The sequence below is a fragment of the Crocodylus porosus genome, unplaced genomic scaffold (genome assembly GCF_001723895.1).
Source record: "Crocodylus porosus isolate Cpor-Errol unplaced genomic scaffold, CroPor_comp1, whole genome shotgun sequence".
In the NCBI taxonomy this organism is placed as follows: domain Eukaryota; kingdom Metazoa; phylum Chordata; order Crocodylia; family Crocodylidae; genus Crocodylus; species Crocodylus porosus.
The window spans coordinates 43,903,383-43,925,934 of NW_017728949.1; the positions used below are offsets into that span (position 1 = coordinate 43,903,383).

The 22,552-nt window shown below is 41.4% G+C and overlaps 1 protein-coding gene across 1 annotated transcript in view; it reads right to left on the reverse strand.

The window, feature by feature from the left end:
* The window catches only part of MYO3B (myosin IIIB), a 219,885-nt gene that overhangs the window by 169,291 nt on the left and 28,042 nt on the right, over nt 1-22,552 (reverse strand). The window contains exon 7 of the mRNA XM_019553538.1: nt 16,421-16,566. Within this exon, the coding sequence (XP_019409083.1) occupies nt 16,421-16,566 (146 nt within the window). The remainder of the gene's footprint in view (nt 1-16,420; nt 16,567-22,552) is intronic.

A 22,552-nucleotide genomic window follows, 5' to 3' on the forward strand; every position in this document is an offset into this window, starting at 1 on the left:
CAAGCTTCTCCACATCCTTTTTGAATTGTGGAGCCCAAAACTGGATGCAGTACTCTAGCTGCAGCCTCACCAAGGCCGAGTACAAGGGGAAAATGATGTCCCGGGATTTGCTTGAGAAGCGTGTATGTATGCAAGCCAGCGTTTTGGTTGCTTTACTAGCCACAACATCACATTGCAGGCTCATGTTCATCTTGTGGTCAATGATGACCCCCAAGTCTCCTTCTTCTGTAGTGCCAGCCAGCGTAGCACTGCCGAACCTATGAGGATGCTGCAGATTTTGTCTCCCAAGGTGAAGAACCTTGCATTTTTCAGCGGTTCTCATCCGCCCATTTACTGAGCCTGTCCAGGTCAGCCTGGATCATCCGCCTGTCTTCAGGTGTGGATGCTTTGCCCCAAAGTTTGGTGTCATCGGCGAACTTGGCCAGTCCACTCCTGACTCCAATGTCCACATCATTAATGAAGATGTTGAACAATGTGGGTCCAAGGACAGAGTCTTAGGGGACCCCCTGGTCACAGGGCACCATGACTATTAACTTTCATCAATTAGTACCCTCTGGGTCTGACCACGGAGCCAATTTCCCAGCCAGTGGATCGTGGTGGACCCAAAGTCACAACTGGCCAGTTTTGCTAAGAGTTGATCATGACTTCTTGAATCAGTTGCATGGGATACCAGATCAAAGGCTTTTTTGAAGTCAAGATATATGACATCAATCTCTTCTCTCTTGTCCAGGTGATAGGTCACCTGATCAGAGAAGGAAATGAGATTGGTCAAGCAAGACCTACCCACAACATACCCATGCTGGCTATCCCTGAGGATGTTGGCATAGGCCAGTCCATTAAGGATGGCCTCTTTAATAAACTTTTCTAAGACCTTCCCCGGGATAGAAGTTGGACTGATGGGCCTATAGTTAGCCAGATCCACTTTCCTTCCTTTCTTGAAGATAGGTACCACATTGGCCTTCTTCTAGTCTTTGGACACTACACCAGAGCACTAGGAGTTCTCAAAGATCCATGCCACCAGCTGGGCTATGATGCTCGCCAGCTACTTGAGTACCCTAGGGTGTAGATTGCCAGGGCCAGTTGACTTGAAGGTATCCAGCCTCTCAAGGTGTTCCTTCATGAGGTCAGCATTAATGGAGGACAGGGGATCTCCCTCACCTGGTCCTCCCTGTCCCGTGGTGGGCATGGGCATCCCATGGGACTGATGAAAGACCGATGCAAAGTACCCATTTAATAAGTTGGCTTTTTCCTGGGCATCAGTTGTCAGATGTCCCATCTGGTTCAGCAGAGGCCCAATGTTGCCCTTGCTTTTCCTCTGGCTCCCCACATATCTGAAAAAGGATTTTTTATTGTCCTTGATGCTTGAAGCTAGTTGGAGTTCAGTTGCAGCCTTGGCTTTCCTGATTTGCTCCCTGCAGGACTGGACCAGTGCAGAATATTCCTCCTTGGAGGTGAATCCCAGCCTTCATCCTTTGTAGGCCTTTCTTTTTAGCCTCAGGAGGTCTACTAGAACCCTGGAGAGCCAAGGGGGCTGCTGTGCCCTCCTGCTGCCTTTCCTCCAAGATGGAATTGAATTGGCTTGTGCATTGAGGATTGCTTCCTTGAGGAGTAACCATTCTTCCTGAACTTCCCTCCCCCTGGGGTCATGGTCCCTTAGGGCCTGACTGACAAGCTCCTGAGCTTGTCAAAGTCAGCTTTCCTGAAGTCAAGGACTTCCACGTTGGTGACTGACTTGCCAGCTTTATGGTGGATGGTGAAGGTGGTCACTGTCACCCAGCTTCCCATCAATCACTAGGTCACTGATTAGGTCATCCCCAATAGCCAGTACCAGGTCAAGCAGCACTTTACCTCTTGTTGGCCTATAGACTTCTTGAATCAGGTAGAGGTCATCCACGCACGATAGGAAGCTTTGTGACCGCTCAGATTTTGCTGAGTGATCCTCCCCCAAGATGTCCAGGTAACTGAAGTCATCCATGACAACCATGGTCCTGGAGCATGCTGCCTCAGCCAGTTCCCAGGTGAACTCCTTGTCAAGCTCTTGACTTTGGGTGGGAGGTCTGTAGTAGACTCCCACTGTTATGTCCCCTGTACCATGCTCCCCATGGATTTTAACCCAGACGGTCTCCAGTCATCCACCCTGGTTACCAACATCAGCTTGCAGGGACACGTACCTTTCCTTACTCAATCCTTCCTGTACAGGGTGTACCCATGGTCCAGTCATGGGTGGAGTCCCATCAGGTCTCCATTATCCCTATGAAATCATAATTATTTGCATTAAGCAGGAGGATGAGTTCCTCCTGCTTATTCCCCAAGCTCCTGGCATTTGTGTACAGACAGGCAAGTGTCCCCTTGAGGACTCTTGTCTTGCTCACAGATTGTACCAGGGCTGGGGTGGGGGTGGGCTCCCTTAAGTGCCTAGGCCTGCTGGCTTTGCAAGGGTTGCTCAGCGGGCCAGCAATGGCAGTAGTCCCCCTGTCCCCCACGTGGGCTTAGTTTAAAGCCCAGTGGAGCAGGTCAACCAGTCTGGCTAAGAAGAACCTCCTCCCCAGGGGAGAGAGGTGGAGGTCATCTCTTCCCAGCAGCTAGCTGCCTCTCTCACCAAAGAGCAGGCTGCGGTCATGGAAGACAAAGCCTTCCTGAAGACACCAGCACCACAGTCTTTGGTTCACTAAGCTGATGCAACACAGCTGCTAATACAGTATTCCCAAGATGGCAAGCATCCATCTCTCCTTCCATGAAGGCTAACAGACCTAGGCTGGCACAAGGAATGCCTGCATATGCTGAACCTGTTCATGAAGTACAAGGTTTGTTCTGACTCAGACTCACCCTATTCTCATACAATCATGGAAACCTAATTCCTACTCTACCAGGGATTGAACTTCACAGTCACAGTCAACTGAATGACCTAACAAGTGGGCGTTTCTAGCCTTGCTATTTTCCTTTTCTGCAGGCACAGTGCAAGAAATGTACAATGTCCTTCAATGAAGAAATGGTTCAGATGACACCAGTGTTGAGTTGTTAGGCAAAACAGAAACTCTCCATCATTTAAATGTCTCCATTCCTATTGGTCCCATTTTAAAGCAGCATATTTTTTCATAGACTTACAGATTTTATGACCAGAAGAAACCATTATAATCATCTATAGTCTGATCTGCTGCATTACAGAAGCTACAGAACAATACCCTTTAATTTGTCTATCCAGTGTGGTGGACAAATACAGTACTTGGATTTTATGGAAAAATCCCTGGAATAAAATATAACAAGAATATAATCTAAACATAACAAGGCCTTCATTAAAATAATATCAATCCACTAAATTGATTATTTATCTACTGAACACTATAGTTACCAGGTTTTATAACCAATGTCTACCCAAGAATTTTTTCTTTAAAATTTTTAAGAGTTCAAACTTACGATTACACCTGTGATACAAAAAAATATATAAGACACTAATTGTTAATAGTAAATCTGGTACATATGCCCAGAACATTATTACTGCACTAATCATGAGTAATGATTAAATGCGTTGCATACAATTTTAACGTTATTCAAACTGATAACTGTAGCAGGCAGATCAATACCTTTCAATGAATTGTGCCCATTCACCAAGTAGGTTCACAAATAACGTGATTATTACTACTTCATGTTTCTGGAAATTACTTCAGACGTCAAACGGCATAGGCCAGGACTATTTGTTACAAAAATAAAATAGCATGTGTACATTCACTGCACTCCTAAAGATAACTGAAATCTAATTAACATCTGACTAATATCTAAAAATATAACAGCTTGCAGTAAATTGCTGCCTTTATAAATATGAATGTCAATATTCTATTTCTGAGAAAGGCTTCTGTTCTTCAATTATATGCTATGAAAAGCTTTGGTATTGTGCAATATGTGAGGTGTCTACTTTGTCTGCAGTACTAGAGTACATGAGGGGATTATTATTTTTGTAAATCCAAGAATCTAATTTCATTTTCTTGGCTCAATTAATTCTGAGTTATAGGAGTGAAGTGGGCCATTGCAGGCTCAAGCACTAACCAAAGACTGTAAGGTCTGTTTTGGATTGTAAAACCCAAAGAGCTATGGGTCTAATGTGTAACCTCTGTTCTTGAAGCCAAGGTAGAAGCAGAATTAGATACTTTTTCTATATCTATTGATGCATATGGGGTGTTGAGAAGATATGCAGACGTAAAAGCCATTAACTGAGACTACAGTGACTTGCTCTGGATACAGATGTATGTTCTGCATATGCAGGTATTAGGGCTGTGCGAAACTTTGGTTCCTGATTCAATTCAGTGGATATTCGACCCAATTCAGTGACCAAATCTACAAATCCAGATCAAATCAGAGAACCCTTGAATCTCTCCGAATCAAATCGGAACCCTCCAAATCCATTCAGAGAGATTCGGAAAGATTCGGAGATTCGGACATAGAGACAGCTTTAAATGTTTTTTCTACATACCTCTAGGTAGCAGGTAGCTCATGAATGCTGCAATGCTGGGGTACATAGAGAATCCCACAGGAGTGTGGGGGGCTCACCAGCACGCTTGGCAGCAGAAATGGAGGTCCACATACAGGTCTGCTGGCAAGTGCGCTGTGGGGCCCCCCCGCACTACCCCCTGGCTCAGCAACTGGTGCCTCCTGGGCCTGGAGGGGTACCTGGGGTGCCCATGCCAATTGCCGAGCTGGGGGGAAAAGGGGACAGCAGACCTGGAAGTCGATCGGAAGTTCTTCTGGTCCATTTCTGGGTTTGCCACTGAGCACATGGAGGGCCCCACCACACTCCTGTGGGATGCTCATCCCAGCATCACAACATTCACAAACCATGCCTGCTACCTTGAAGTATGTAGAAAAAACATATAAAGCTGGGTCTATGTCCAAACTGCTGTTTCTCCGAATCAGCAGCGAATCTTCAGATTCAGATTCAGCTGAATCAAATTAGGGACAGCAATCTGAATCAACAAATCGAATCACTGTCTCTGATTTGGGCTGAATCTGAATCGAATAGGGAGCACTTTGCACACCCCTGGCAGGTATCTGTTTGCATATGCAGATACAAATAGATTTCCTAGATTTTATAGACATTAGGGCAGGGAGGGACCTCAGAAGATCATCAAGTCCAGCCCCCCACCCAAAGGGCAGGAAGTCAGCTGGGGTCATAGGATCCCAGCAAGATAAGCATCCAATTTGCTCTTGAAGGTGTTCAGAGTATGTGCTTGAACCACCTCCGATGGCAGGCTGTTCCAGACCTTGGGGGGTTGGACAGTAAAGAAATTCTTCCTTATGTCCAGCCTGAAACGGTCTTGTAGTAGTTTATGACCATTCGACCTTGTCATCCCTTGGGGCACTCTGGTGAAGGACTGGAGTGGGGAGGTACAAATGAAGGATTGGAGTTTGAACGTTTAGACATAACTGAAATTTGAAAACCTGGCTATAACAAGAAACTTAATTCAATTTGTAGGTACCTAACTAAATAGGTTTTTAATCTCTTGCCCTGAGAATTTATTCCAGAATTAAATTCCTTCACCTACTTCACTACTTCATTTGTACATTAATTAGTTTTTCATGCATGGTATATAAAGATTAGCACATACTTATAAGGGCTGTGCGCAATTTCACTGGCCATTTTGTTTTGACAGTTTCAAAACAGCAAAATTGAAATGAAATAAAGGTCTTTGAAATGGCCTCAAAACAAAACGAGACTAGTCAAAACATTTTGAAAGTCGAAATGTTTTGACCATAGCGCTGGGGATGGGAAGTCAGCCCAGCTTGGCTGACTCTCTGTCCCCGGCTGATCTAGCAAAATGTTGAAACAGTCTTGAAACAGCCTCATTGTTTCAATGAAGCAAAATGGAACAGCTGTTTCAAATCAAAATCTCTAAACTTAAGGTGAAACAGAATGGTGCCATTTCGCACAGTTGTAATACTTACTGTTAAAATGCCTCTCTAAAATCTGGTAAGTGATAAACAAGAAATAATATGGATGGTCTCAACTTTTTTCTCTCTCAATATTGTATCTCCCAGGTGGATCCAAGATCATGGTAAGCGGGTGCAGCCACACCTCTTCAGCTGTGGGTGCATGTACACTGAACTCTCTGAGCTCACTAGCACATCTGTGCAGCTCCTGCTGGAGTTCCACATGTTCTGTGAGCTTTCTGAGATCACCAGCTGATGGGCACAGGCTCCGAGTGGAGCACCAACTTCCACAAAGCCCTGGGGTTAGATCTGCATGGAGTCAAGGGCTCCAGCCAAAGGCAGCACAGATAAGCTGGTGGGCTCACTGCATGCACTGCACAGACAGGGGGAATGGGGAGGTACAACCATAGATCTGCCCCTGCCAAGATAATATTTGCTGTTTGAAGCCAACAAAAGCAACACTATGTTGTTCTTTCCAGCATTAAGAGCATTTAAAACAACAACTGAGGCTTCATTTGCTTGCAGCTGCTATGGGGGTGGGAGGGGGAAAAGATGAGTTTACACAATTTAAATCCTGATGGACCATTTTAAAAGGCAAACAGAATGCCATTTTAGCAGTCTCTAAACATATGCTTCATGCATGCTCGCTTTATCCTGAACCAAGACATTCTTAAAATTTCAAGCAGGGAAACCTGCTCTGGTTACCTTGGTGATAAACTGAAGATAAAAATTGCACGTAATTGTTGCTGATGTCACCACTTCCATATTGTTTCCAAGGCTACAGAGAATCTCAAATAATTGTGATGTTTCATTTCTATGCTGTATTGGAAGCCCATTTCCTTTTCTCTGTAAATTGCTTAGTACTGCAAGTAATCTATCTAAGCCTTATCTAATAAGGCATCGGTAGCCTCTCAGCAACCTCTCCTAATGATGTAGATTTATATATTGGAAAAGTAGCTACCTAGATCTGTACTGTGCAATTTGACTCTTACATTAGCTCAATTATTTTTATCCTAAGAATCTATTTCCATAACAAAGTACCTTAATCAATCATACAAAAATATCAGAACAGTAAACGTCTTACTGCAAAGAAATATTACATGTAAATTATCTACCTAAAGGAAGCTGTTCTTTTGCCTGAATGGCAGAAAATTGGCTGTTAACTATTTATAACTGACTGATTTCCCACCCTGCCCTCAAACTCATTTTAAATGTAGAGCATAAGTACTCTCGGCACTACAAAATTTCAGCCATGCTACATGTTCTCCATTATATCGTCTGGTTTATAATGCAACATAGCAGGAATCTCCTTAAAAGCAATAATTAATGTATTTAATGACTGTTTCACTGTCCTTGGAGTATGGCTGCTTCAGAAAAATTACAGTTTATATCATTAACTATTGCAGTTTCTTAGGAATTATTGCTTAATTGGTGACCAGTTCTGAAACATATTTAAATGATAATACTTTTAATTTGCAATTATTTGCAAAGCAGAATTTTACAGTGTGGCACAGTCATGTAACATAACTGGAATGCTGCATTTAAAATGCTGAGTTGTCTCAAAGCAGACAATAGTTAGTGGATGTCCATCTACCACCTCTCCTCATGTTGGATGTGCCTTTCATCACTTGACTGCATTCAGACTGCAGGGCTTGACCTTGTCAGCATGAAATTTTCCACTAGAGCAAAACAAAATGGCACTTACTGTATCTTAACAGTCTGCTCTTACTTATGCAATGGATTCTGAATAGCAATAATTTACTTTGGGCATTGGTTGACTAAAATAGCTTATGTGCATTTAATGCATGAAATGGGCTACATATGGATTCACTAACAAATCTGGCAGGCAACTCAGCTCCCTCCTAGAATTGTGAGAAGTTTAAAAAGCAGGACACAGAGCAAAACAGAATATAAGGGGTGATCCTTTTCTTCTGTTTGCAAAGGAAATGGCTAAAATATTAGAGCTGGGCAGATACTGTCAGATTGTCCTATGAGTCTTCATTTGCATTTTCCAAAGAATTTTATTTCAGCTGTGTTCACACCTCTTATCTTCTCACTTTTCATGAATGATTTTGCAAATGAGTTTATTGGCAGATCTGTTTGCTGAAAGTGCATATTTTAAACAAGTATGGTAGTGTATTCACATAAGACAATATTTTTATCATTGTAACGGCATGCATTCACATTTCTAAATAGACTCTTATCCAACTGAGGAAGAGGAGTATACCACGTGACCAGCATTTTGTCCAAACAGCTGGAATTCTGAATTTTGAATATTCACAGTGAATTGCACGTGAACAGCTACAGACCACAAACTGCTTGCTGAAACTGTTTTGTGAATAAAGATAAATAACGAGCGCATCTGCAAAAATCAAAACCTCTTTGTGCATAATTTGTGAACAGAAAAACCCTGCAACATTTATTTATTAAATTTCTCATTGACCTAATACTAATGGACATATAGTTTACACAATAGTTTACCTACAGAAAATAGTGTAGACCAAAGGCTTATGTTTAAAGAAAGGATTGTATTAATGTTCTAATATGATGTTATAATTTTAGGGCCTGATTCTCCATTGCTTCCTAAATGGTGTAGTTAATTATGCTTGTAGAAGGTAAGCACAGAAGGACTGTCAAACACTGCCACCTGGTATGACTGGAGAATACTGATGTGATAGCTATTACTAGTATTTGGGCACACATAATGACTGCACGTGGTATAAAAGAGTGGTGAATCAGTCTCTCATTTTCCTACAGTGTGACTGCTAAAATCCACAAAACAAGCACTACAATGATTGTATCCATTTTAGGGTCTAAAAGGGCAATAGTTAATCAATGTACTTTATATAGCTTCAGAAGCACATGCATAGAGCTGTCTCTGCTTTTTAGCAACAAACGCTATAATTAAAATAACACTACAATCAGCGACACATGATTAACCAAGTTCGTCCTGGAACAGCTTGATTTAAGCTCCACTGGTGAATTTCACTATTTTAAGGTGACTGGATTTTGTTTGCAGTTCCCTACACAGCTCCCTACACAGCTCTGCCAGTGCAAAGTCCTAATCCCTAGAACCACAGACACACAATTTTAGCATTCTATGGGTAACACAAAACTCATTGCCTATGCAAATAAGACATATTTTCCCCAGACTCCGTAAGGGAAAAAACAACAACGTTAACCTGCCTTACTCCTTGGCTTTCATGTTGCTGTGTGAATAATTTAATGGATTTAATTTTTTTTATGACATTGTTGTGTAGGGTGCCTGCTAGCACACAGTATTGCCACACAAGAAGACTTAGTTTTGAGGGAGATCTTCTTATCGCTCCTGTTTCCAATCCACTGTATGATAGAAGCATCATAAGGGTCATTTGGATTCCCCCCTAGGATAACTAAACCTTTGGTTCAAACTTTGGTATAGCAAGAGGAAGCATCTTAAAGCTTTAGAAAAGTGTCCATGCCAAAAGTCCATGAAACTACTGGAGGAAGAGCAACGGTTGGGATGGTGACCTCTAGCTCAAAGATTATTTTAGCTTTCCTTTTGACTCCTGTTTTCTAAGTCGATAATGGCTTTTCTTCTACAGATGTAAAAAAAAAAGGAAACTACCATGTAATTTGCAGCTTTCATTATATTCTATATTCTAAGAACACCTTGAATACCAAGCTACAGTTATAAATGGTAAATGGTGACTAAATGGCAATGCTGCTCTTCTTAAATTATGGTCACTGCACTGATTTGCTTCCAAAATTCTCTGGAGACAGTCAGAGAGCTAGGGAACAGAGAGGCAAGGAGTCAGATTTTCAAAGTAATTAGGCAAGAATTAGATATCTCCTGGGATTTTCAAAAACACCCCAATCCCATTGAAATCAGTGGAAATAATGTTGGACACTTTTCATAATCTCAAAAGTGAAATGAGATAATAGGCAGTGAAGCACAAAGGCACTTTTGAAAATTCCTCTAAGCATAATTAATCTCAGATTAGTTTTTTTTAAATAGTTGTCTACTACTGCTTTCAAAAGAGTTACTTCTGATCTAAATTAATCTAAGAGCAAAATCTGGTTGTGAGCAACATATCCAAGAAGTCTGGGACCAAATCAGAAACAGACTCCAATTCTTAACTGCAACTCTCTTTTTTACCTGAGAACAGCTGCCTCTCTACCAAGCAGATGAAGACCTAGGTCTATAGATATAATACATCTGCAGCCTGGATATGGATATGAATATGTCACACTGCACTGGTTAGTTTATGATCATCCTACGACTGACAAATATATTCCGGTCCCCAAATCCCCAGACTATAATGCAAGATACTTATCTCTTCTTTGCCATGTTACTTATCCTAGCCATTAGTTTTCTTTTCAAAATGTTCCCAGTACTAGTAGCTTAAGAGATTTTATCTACATGATGTAATGCTTTTCAAGAGATAACATAATGTGAAGAATTTATGGGTCTATTTCACTTTAGAACCATTCTTAGTTCTAATGATAGTCAACATTAGACAATCTTTTACTTTAAAATATTATGCCAAAACAAGCATGCTTAAGTAGTGGCAGCAGATGGAAGAGGTTAAAAGTATCAAATCCCGAATCACTAACTTTGGTAGGCCACCTTCCCTTCATAATTTAGACCCTTCTGTTGGAGATTTGAAAATATATTCCAGACAGATGACATGTTAACAGAATCATTTCATGGTTCAGTATCTTCTCAGTATGATTTATCTCTATCTGTAGGCGCTGGAGGTCCCTATTCAGGAGATTTATGAGCTAGGTCCAAGAATTCATTTTGATGAAGGAGAATATAGGCATCATTGCAAACTAAAATATTAACTTTTGCTTTAAGTTAATGCTTCTCTCTTGTTACCAGTTTTAGGGCTAAAATATATGCCTGTAATCCCAATGCTGCCCCCTCACATAAGTGGACAGCTGTCTATGAAATAGGTTTTTATAAAATTTGTACATTAGTTCACAAATGCATATCCCTTCCTCTTCTAATTCTGTGTAAGAGTTAGGCAAAGAAAATGAGTGTAGGAAGAAACATTTTACTTGAAACTGAACTGCGGCTGCTTTAAGACTTAATAAATACAGTGTCTTATGGATCACCCTTCCCTCCCTTTTCAGACATGGCCCTAAAAAAGACTCGAGTGAAATTCAGCAATTGTTTACACAGGAATAACAAGAAGAGAAATGCATTTTAAGACTCTTTCAGCAATTTATAGCAGCCAGAACTGTTTGGTGTGGCCAAGTACTCCTCAATACTCTCCTCTCTAATGAACAATGTGAAGGATCTCAAAAACAAGTGAAACTAAGCTAAAGATTCAGATCTTAATCAGGACTGTCAGAATGTAGTAATGGGAGCAATGTGGAAATAGGGAAGGTAGAAGACATTAAGGGGCAAGAGAGGTAGCATGGAGAAGAGTGAGAGTGGGAAGAGGAGTACATCAGGCAACAGAGGGATTGTGAGGAGGTATGGAGGGAGGAGGCTCTGATAAACAGCCAGTAAGTATGCACAAAACAATGTCTAGGGGTCAGAATGAAGTTCTACTTCCGAAGTTCTTTGTGGCTTCATTGCCTTGGACTTAAAGGTGAAAATTAGAATAGTCCCATAACCTCTCTGCTGGATAGTTGCCTGTGTTTTATTTTCAAATATTTCTTAGAGCAAAAGGAAGTATTATAAATACATTGGAGGCACAGCCCACTGGGAATTTACTGATTTTGTCAGAAATGCCATTGTGTAGAAACTGAAACAATGTGAGGATATGGGTCGGAGTCAAATGAATGTCTGCTGAATCATAGGAAGTTTAAGTCAGCTGGAAGTTCAGATCAGATAGAACCTGGCCAGCCAGGCAGTCCAGGGTTTGATGATCCTTTAACTCTGGGGTACCTATGCCACACCAAGATTGTCTCAGGGTTGGGAATCTCTTGGCTCCTGTATTTCAGGAGGTCCTGAGAGCATACAGTGTGAATCTAGGAATATGACAGACCTGAATCCCATCTTAAGCTAGGGCTTTCAGGATGTCTAGGCTCCCTGCTTCAGAGCAAGAAGTCTAGCAATCCAGAAAACTCCAGGTCTAGGCTCATAGCTCTGCAGCAGGGTCTACAGAAGCCCTGAGAAACCTGGCTCTATCTGGGGCCCTCAGGATTTCTCAGGTTCCAGGTCCATGGCAAAGCATTTCCCTACGTCACAGACGGAGAACTCTCACAGAGTTTGGGTGGACTTGAGAGTCCCCAGAGCTGGCAACAAGCTGCTCCATTTTGTTTGGAAAAAAATAAAATGGAAAGGTTTACATCACATCACATCTAGAAAACAAAACAAACAAAAGGGTTTCCTTTCCACTGGGAACTTTGACAATACTGCCCTCGCTTTTATTCTTTTTAAAAGGAAAACTTTTCTGCAATGCCAAATATCCTGTGGTTTCTACCTTGCATTATCTGCATGTTATTTGCCTACTATGAAAGACTATTGCTAAATAGTGACAAGGAAGTTTGGCACCCAGGGCAAAGCCCTCAGTGGCAGCCTGCCCTAGCCCCACACACAGATCCGGGGGGCATACACTCCCCCATGCTTGCCCAGGAGTGCACGCAACAGTAGGAATTGCCCTCCCCTCATCCCTGTGCCCCCCCAAACAAACTGCCTGCAGCTCCATCCCATGCCCCGCCCTGACTGGGCAGCACCTATTGGCGCCCCTTCAATTTGGCTCCCAGGGAGATTGCCCTGCTCATCCCCACCTTGTTACGACACTGCCTGACTTCTCCCTCTGGGTGTTCCCTTCCAACCCAGGAGCAGGTAAGTGCAGGGAAGGGGAATCTGTTCACCTGCAGCTACTGTTGCTGCCATTCTCCTGAGATGTCTCCTGGGTTGAGCTCAGCTGCCACACAGACTGTATGGAGCAGCTCTGGAGCTCCTCTTGCCTCCAGAACAGCAGGAAGCAGAGGGGATGTGCCTCTGACCATGGAGGGAAAGGGAGTGGGGGAAAGATTTACCTTCTTCTGGACTTAATAAAGTTCCTGACTCCTGCTCCTATGGCATGGTCTGTCCCAACCCTCCCTCTGGCTGCCCACCGCCCCCCCCAGCATAGTCAGCAGAAGGTGGGGGCTAACAGGGTTTAACCCCCCCAAAACTAATTTTGTGGCAACCGGCGACAGCAGCAGCACCATGATGTTACCATCCTGTAGCACCAGGTGCTGCTCAGCACCAGCACCATGCCCCGCCACTGCAGTGCCACACCCAGTGCCTCCACTGCGCGCTCTTCTGCTGCCAGCGCACGCCAGCCCCACAACTGCCTTCAGCCCACCCAAATGGTATTTTCTCCTGCCACTACCACCCCACAGTGGAGCAGAGAGTGGAAAGGCTAGGAGTAGAGGATGCAGTCAACCCCTGCAGTGCCAGGCACTGCTTCCATGCCCCGCTTCGTAAAATCCTGGATCTGCACCTGATGGAGGACAGTCAGTCTGACACTTTTTACTTTTAAGTGCAGTCATAAGATTTAATTATTCCTCTTCTTGAAGAGGAAACACCAGAATGACTGCAAAATGTTTTGCTAAGACACGGAAATGTACAGTACATACAGCAGATTAGCGCAGTACGAAAAAAATGGAAATCAAAAGGCTGCAGTTAAGAACGTAGGAGAACAAGGGCATAATCATTTCTGATTGCTCAAGGACTTGTTTCAGAGAAAACAACTATGTGATGTCCAAGTGAGATGCAAGTGTCACTCATTGTGAATGACAATTATGCCCCCGTTAAAGTTCAAATGAGTCCAGTCAGCAAAAGTAACCAAGAGAGAATAAAAGCAGTTGGAATAATGTAGGATGTTCTGCAGCAGTGAGATATGTATTCGATAATTCATAGCATTTATTGTTCATTCTTCTCAGTGACTCCTTACGTTTCCAGAGAAAATGTTACTTGGCTGTGGGTTACCATAGGCACAGAATAATACTGCAACCAACTTTAGTGCTGTCTCATTCCTACATCATTATGTATGTGTATACAGAGCTGAAACCCAACAGAATCCCATTTAAAACTCCAAGAAAATGTAACGGAATGGAAATTCACCATTTCAGACTGAGACACTAATTTAGGTGAAAGAAAACCCAATCCTTTTAATTTGTTGTCCACATGATGGATCAGGTACTATACAAAGACCTGAGAGCCTGCAGAGGCATTCGAAAGTTGGAGAGCTCATTGAAGCTCTCTTTTTCCTTACCCTTGAATATGCTTTGCTTCAGTCCTCCACAAAGTGTTTGTTTCCTTGGACCTATGCATACATCAGCCAGCACAAGCCAAAAGGCAGCAGCATCTCTTTTTTTTTGTGGTGGAGGGAGGGAGAGGGTTCTGGATCAAACCTATTGATATCAAGACAAGAAACTAGAGCCCTATTTGGTTTTTTTCCCTATATACAATGATCAACCACGTACATTCAGTTAAATAACTTATTCGGAGTTAAGAGAAAACATTGAAAAGGAAGTAACGTCTCCATGATTTAGAATAACATGCTTGTATCTTCTGTAAGAGGCTACAGCAATTTTGAGAACAAAATGTTCATGGAACAGAAGGTTCACAAGTAAAGATCATGGGAATTCAAAGATATAAATCATCATAGGAATTTAGAGACAGAAAATAAGGATACCATCTCATTCACACACATGCTTTTTATAATGAAAGCAGCATTCATTAAAGATACCAGACTAAGGTCAGAGAAAATTCAGAGTTGTGTGTGCTGTACAGCAGTGACTGGTATGCTACAAGCTTCCCTATGTGCTACACTTTTACCCACTGCCTTCCTAGAGTGTTTATTTCACTTGGAGACAGTAACTTGAGATATGAGTGATGCCTAAAAACTCTTTTGTTAGCACTGACAAAAAAGTACTATCTGCACAAGAAACTGGAAGGAGACCATTGCTAGACTGTCAAATAACAATCAGAAGATAGCAATATTTGGTCACTATTTGCTATGTATATGGCTTTGTATTCAAACCAGTACCTAGAGAGGGCATGCTCCATATCCCATAACCAGTCCCTCGAGCCATCTAGCACCTGTCATAGTCCATTATGTCTTATGTGAGGGGACTGTTACTAGTGGTAGAGTTCTAGCTCATAAATGCAAAGCAGATGAAAATCTCTTGCCTCAAGAAAAACAACAAAGGACTGCTACCATTAAGCAGTTTACTTAGTAAACTAACATGCTATTTATCTCATCAAGACAGACACCTCATCTTGATGTGAAATCCTAAAGACATACAGCAGTTGACAGAAAAAAGGATAAATCATAAACAAAAATGAAAGCATCCTTAAGTCCTATTCCATATATCTTCCTATCACTTGCTGTTACTTTACACTACTGACATGATTGCTGTCCTTTTAAACTGTTTTGAGCATTCATCTGATAAAATTTATGGATATTAGTTTAGAAATCTGAAGCCTCCCTTGCTGCTTTAATTGCCATGACCTGTTTTATACATGCGCAAAGGCAACAAGATGAACTGCTGCTTCAATCTGAATAATTTTTGGAAGAGTGGTGGCAGTTCAGTCTGGGTTGGGTATAAGGAGATAACATTATGACGCAAAACCTAAGACAGCCTCATCTGCATATAAATAGACTTAATCAGAAATGCAAATTACAATCAGATGAATTTTAAAAGCCCATGATAATTGTGCGATTGTGCAGATAACAAAAGGTCAAACACTTGTATTGTTGAAGCTTTTAAACTGCTATCAGTCCGCGGTGATTCTTTGTTTACAAAGAAATGTGGAAAAGACAAGCATTTGCCAGTCCACAATCAACCTTGGATAAATTCTTGAAAAAAAATGTCCAAGTATTATGACTGCTCTGTTGTTAAATTCTATTTCACTCTGTCAATACAATCCTGACTTGTACAGTTAAAAACCCCAGTCCACAGAAGCCAAATCAAAACAAAAAGATCATGTGAAATAAAAGATTCCAGTTACACTAATACATGTATAAAGTGCATCTATTGCAATTTCATATATACATATTAGTGCACGTCTTATTATCCAAAGCTAAATTAAAAAATAAATAAAAAATGCAATTTACTAAAATTGACAGATTACTATATACCATTATCAAAGCAATATGCATTTCTTTCACAATCAGGCAAGTCTAAGATTTCAGATGAATACTATTTAAAAATGTTATACTACCTCTTTAGATACTGACACCTGCCTATTTTGAAACAAAAGGGTTTATCAATATTAGCTAAGAAAATTATATCTGAAGTCTACTATGGATGGTATGAAAATCAAATTCCAAGACAAAGATAAAGTAAATATTGAATTCTATTATTTCAACTAGACCCTGTGGTTCTTGGTTGCCAAAATCAGACAGAATAGGAATCATTTTAACAAAAGCATTTCTTTTTATCTATTTTCCAATGAAGGTTTCTTATGATTTGAGAAAAAAAATGTTTACAAAATATTTTACTTCTCACTAGACTCCCCATGAACAACAAACTAGTGAGTCAAGAGAGCCATCTAGTGCCATACCTTGGAATCTTAAAAAGCGTTTTCACAGGATGCATGTCAAATAAGGGTGGTTCTCCATCACCCAGTTCAATAGCTGTGATCCCCAGGGACCATACGTCACACCGAGCATCATAAGAGTAGTCATACTGTTGTTCACAAGCAATGACCTATCAGAGAAAAGCAGGGAAAGCAATCATAAATTGTAAGCAATTCACACTGTTGTAGTGCAATACAAAAGTACTTTTGTAAGTCATGATCAAAATCTGAAGTAGTTCCAGTTGCTTGTATTTCCCAGATGAAAATATCCCCAGGGAATTTAAGAGCAAACTGATCATTTCTCTATAGGTTTGGGGCTTTTTTTCAATTATTATGCCACAAAATTTAATAGAAATGTGTATCTAGGATATAGAACACTATCAAAGGTCTTTAAAGAATTTTAAATTAAATTCTGTATGTTATTAGAGTTCTTTTTTACAGAATTAAAATGCTATGTATGGCTTCCTATTGATTTAATCTCTATCAACTTCTAGAGATTTTTCATAAAGTGAAGGGATGTGTATGGCTGGTTTTCAAGTAAAAGTATTCTGTCGTTCATTCCTGTCAATAAATGTAGTTTCCCTCCTCTAGATTTGATTAGATCAAAAAAATCCAAATTAGAATATTAGGAACCTGATCTAAAAGCCCCCTAAAATTGCTGTGACTCTTTACATGGATTTCAAAGGAGCTTTGGATTGAGACCTGCATAAACACTGCAAGTGACAGTCATTCTCTAAATTCATGTTCTGAAATAGGATGTTAATAAAAAGCAAGCCCTGAATGTGAATACTGGCAACCTTGTTAAGGGGCTAAAACCCAAATTCAGGTTTAATACTTATCTCTAGCAAAGGATGAAACAAAACTCAGCACCAAATCCCCGTGCACATATTGGCTGCATGCACACAAACAGGGGCATAAGTTTGTATCAGCACAAATAGTGGCACAAATTTGTGCTGCAGTGAACACCCCTGCCTGTGTGCTTTTCACTGAGACACATTGTCCCACTGCTTCATGTGATGCAGGGCATTCTGGCTGGGGCACAGGGTGCCTCAGCACAGGGCTAGCCAGCAGGCAGCCCCATGTTGAGGCCCCTGTTCCCCAGCCAGCCAGAGAGTGGCACATGGATATGGGGGAGTAGGTAGCTCAATGCTGCCTGCTCCTTCATCTCCATGTGCTGTGAAGCACCCCGATGAGGCATGAGGAGTCCCCACTCTGAGGCACCCTGCACCCCAGCCAGCCACTCTATGGCTGGCTGGGATGCAGGGTGCTTCAACATGGGTGATCCCAATGCCTCAGTATGGGGACTCTGCAGCAGAGCCCCCACACTGAGACATGCAGAGACAGGGGAGCAGCTAGCCCAGGGCTGCCTGCTCCCCCATCTCAAGGCACACTGCATCTCAGGTGGGAAGGCTGGCTGGGGTGCAGGGTGCCTCCGTGTGAGGGCTCTGCAGCATGCGGAGATAGCCCTGGGCTGCCTGCTCCCTGTCTCCACATTTCTCCCAGTCCACACCACTTTGGTATGTGTTGCACCACTTTTTTATTCAGGGGTGGTTGCTATCAGGAATCCTGGTGCTGCAAATTAGCTGTGCTGAACACTTTAATGTGCCTGCATGTCTGGCCCAGGCCATTGTAGTTCAGACTCTGAATCCAGAATTTGAAGCTCAGGACTGGCACCAATTGTAAGAATTGCTTTTAAAATTGTTCACCCTCCTACAGTGATTCTGCAAGGGCTTAACTTTGCTAATTTTTGTTAATGATAAACAGAATTTTTGACAACTCTAATTATTTTCTTTATAAGAAATAGTTGGTACAAAGATGAGCAGTATTAATTATGGTAAGAGGAAAAGCACCTACTATTCCAGCAATATTTTATTTTTAGTCACTTCCTCCATTTGGTCTATCTATTCTCAGATAGTTTAGCTGTTCATCTAGAGCAAATTGGTTCAGAAAAAAGATAAGACCTCAGTGAACTTTCTGTCAGAGCTAGAAAACATAAATGATTGTATATCTTTCCTCCCTCTTTATTTTTTCACTTTGACATGCCAAAGAGTTTCCTGCTTCTACTCAATAGAGGCTTCTATGTCACCTTCACTACTGTGATGTCTGATACTTCCCAGGATTATGCAATGTGACTAATAGCTGTCACGTGAGATTCATTTTTTATCTCATTCTCTTCCCAGGAGTAAAACTGGACTAAGAGGTTTGTAATGGTTCTCAGTTCCTGTAGGAGTTTATTCCAGTGTTGGACTGCTCCCAAAGAAAGCTCTGTCACCTGAATAGATGAGCTCTACTTCAGCAGTGGACAGTTCTGTTGTACCCGAGGAATGGATTTGTCTACCACTATCTTCATTCCACAGTTTTAAATGATTATTTTAGGTATCCTAGGACTGAGCCACTGAATGTTTTGAAGATAAGGATCAAGACCTAGAATTCTACACTAAATTCTATGGGAAAATAGTCTTTAGAAATCAGCCAGATATGTTTGTTATTAATAGCCCATGTTGCTAAAGAGAGACACTGCCATTTTCTGGTCTAGTTTACTAAGGAGTCCTGACTTATGAGTAAGCTTGGCAGAGTTCAATTTTTATTTTTTTATAATTTTTATAATTTTAAAATACTTATGACTAGGTATTTTGAATTGATATATGATTAACAGCACCAGAACAGCCTTCCTACTGTAGCTCACTGCAACCTCCATCTGACTATGAAACTTAAATAATAAGAAAAAAAATCAAGGGACAGGCTGAAATATCTCAAGCTAGGAGTGTTGCTTTATCCACTTCTCAAAAGAATCTATTCCCAAGGTTATATCTTTACTGAAATTACGTGAGTCAGCTCCCATAAAGTGTAAGGTCACAGTTTAGAAGACATCACAAGCAGTTTATCCATACATGGTTAATTACATTCTTTACATCATTTTCTCCTTCATTTTTTAAATGTCAAAAGTATTTATTTGCTTGGTTAAAAAGGTGCTATTGTCCTCCAAAAAGTCTTTCCCAAAAAGTCCTTGTATGGACCCCATCACTATTGTCAGAATGCCTCATAAGTACTGAGGAATTTAATTCTCAACACCTTGCAAGGGAAACTGATATCTTTTCTACCTTGCAAGGAGAAGAATGAGGCACCTGCTTAAGGTCACATTGGAAAACCATGACAGAGCCAGGAAGTAAGCCCAGCTCCCCTGAGTCTGAGTCTAGTGCATTCAAATAGAAGAACATCCTTCCCATTCTTAAGCATGGCATGTTGTAATTGTTCCTAATTCTACTCTCTGTAATTCAACAGCAAAATCTGCTATACATCTAAACCTTCTTAGAAAGTTTATTTACAAGCTATGCCAAAATAATTAAGTGAGAGTCACAGGGCACTGCATTCGTGATGGATGGCATAGTAAAGAGATACTGGCACTGTTTCTAGAAAAAAAAAAGTCTTTGAGCTTCTGTAGGCTTCACAGAGTGCAATAGTTACCAGAAAAGAGGAAAGAACATGTGGAGTATCTTTCAGTACTCTCCACTCCATGGTAGCATGCAGGAAATATACCACACACTGCTAAAACCACATAGCAGAATCACAATGGTATTCTAGTCATGAGGCTTTAAAAATAAAACTGATTCACTGTCATTTCTAACTCAAGAGCTTGAAATGACTCCTTGGAAGAACATTTTCCTAATTCAGTGTTCTCTTTGTTTCCAACTAAATGTAAATAAGAAAGGTGCAACTAAGCATGTTCCAGAAAGTTTTCCTGTACTTACCTATAGAGGAGGAGAAGAAAAATATGTGAAAACAGTAGCTTCCCTATCAGTTTTAATGGCAGCAGGCAATGAGGGGCTGCTGGACTGAAGAAAGTTTGCTGTTTACCGCTCATAGAAGTTTATAGGTATTCTACCCCCTGCCCACCCCACCCTGAAAAGAAAAGGATTCTGAGTCATGGCCTCATCCATCATAAGAGACGAGTTTGAGAAGCAAGGCAGCTGCTTGAACATTGGCTAAGAGAGTATGTGTAGCCCTTCCGAGGACTGCAACCTTGACAGAATAGAGAGGGTTGCTGCCACCTATGTTACCTATGATTTCAAGAGCAATGCCACCTGGAGTTTTGTGCTCCTGGTAAGGTTATCCATGGCATCAAGGTTGCAAGTGTGGTTTCCAGACTAATAGCAACCCAAAAATAAAAATAAAAGTCCTCAGTAATGGAACAGGCAGATAAAGGAAGACTATTTCACAATGGCTGCAAAGATGGATGATGGCGACAGTGTAATAGAAACCTTCGATCAAGTAGATTTTCTTTACCATTGGATTTCAATTTTCTTCCCACACAGTATTACATGGTAGCTGATGCATGACAGCATCCCCATGTTAAGGCACTCCCAACAAATGTCTTCCTTTATTAGGAAATCCTATGGCAAGTGGCAATGGGGGCAGGGGCTAATGATTACCGGAAGTCCCTTGTCACAGTCCTACCTGGAGGCAATGACTGTGCACATGGAATAGACAGGTGTGTAATTCAGCAGCTGCAATACCAGCTGAGCAGGCCTGTTTAAGATCTGCTCTGCTCACCCCATAAGGGTAGAGGGCTAGAAAAGGTGCCCTAAACATAGTCTGCCACATTTCCCACACATAGTTAGATCATTCTATCTGTTGTTCAAATCTAGTAATGAAATTTTCAACTTGGGACATTCACTTCCTGATGGACAGCCCTAACAGTGACTGACTGGAGTGAAGGACAACACTGGCGGCCAATGAGCTTGCACAATTTGATATTGACATTGCTGTACTTAATGAGACAAGATGCACAGAATAAGGGCAGCCCACAGAGCATGATAATAGCTGCACCTTTTTTTGCAAAAGGAAAGCCAAAAAACACAGGCACATCCAAAGAGTTGGTGTTGCTATCAAGACCAAGACTATTACCCAGATGCCAGAAAGTATAGTCGGCATCAACAAGCATCTCATAACCCTTCATCTTCAGCTGACCAACAGACAACATGCAACAGTCATCAATGCGTATGCTGCAACCCTTGATGCAGATGACAAAAGAAGAATCCTAAACTTGACCAATTCCTGTCATCTGTCCCCAAAATAAATAAAATAGTTCTTCATGCCCATTTCAATCTTAGAGTGGGGAGAGACTCTAAACTATGAAAAGGAATACTTGGTAAAGAAGGTGTGAGAAAAGCCAATTCAAATGGAAATTTTCTCATGAGCAAGTTTCAGAACATGACCTCATCATCACAAGCTCCTTATTCCACCAAGGCAACAAATGGAAGACATCATGGAGGCACCCCCACTCAAAACATGGGCACCTGATTGACTATGTCAGTGTGTGCTTGGGACCATTGTAACTTTTGAATCTCCAGAGCTATGACCAGGAGAGATGATTGCTGAACAGATCATTGTTTGATAAATTCTGTCATGTCCATTCCTATTGCCCCAAAATGACAAACACAAGAAGCAACAAAGAAATAGATTTAATATTGAAACTTGGACAACATGTCAGAAACATCTAAAAGCTTTGGAGCATTACCAACAGTGATGTTTTTGGAAAATCCTCCATATCATTTGGAAGGACAGAAGCTCAAGCAAGCACCAGCAGTACTGAAGCCATGTTTTTACGATACCAGCCCTGTTGGACAGGATGTGTCATAAGGAAACCTGACAAATGGTTCCCAAAACATGTCTTTTATCTCCCAACTCACCTATGGTCACTACTCTTGAAGTGGGCAAAATAAGAGATTCAATGACATCTTGAAAGTCAATCTGAAGAAATACACCATTAATGTCAATACCTAGGAGACTCAAGCGCTAAATTCTCCTCAGTGATACCATGACGTAAAACAAGACATCAATCATTTTGAGCACACTCGCCTCACTACAGAGGCAGATAAACTAGAGAGACAAAGGGAAAGAGCTATGACCCAACATCACTAGGATACTCCTTCCTCCCAGCACTAGTTACCCCATCTGCAGTTGAACATGCAGATCTTGTATGAGCCTCCTCAGTAACCTATGGATTCAACAATGAATTGAAGAACCTCTATCTTTGTCTCAGAGCTTAAAATAATGCTACTGAATGCCTTGAAGACAAGAATTGAGACCTTGAGCTAGACATTGTATCTATGAAAG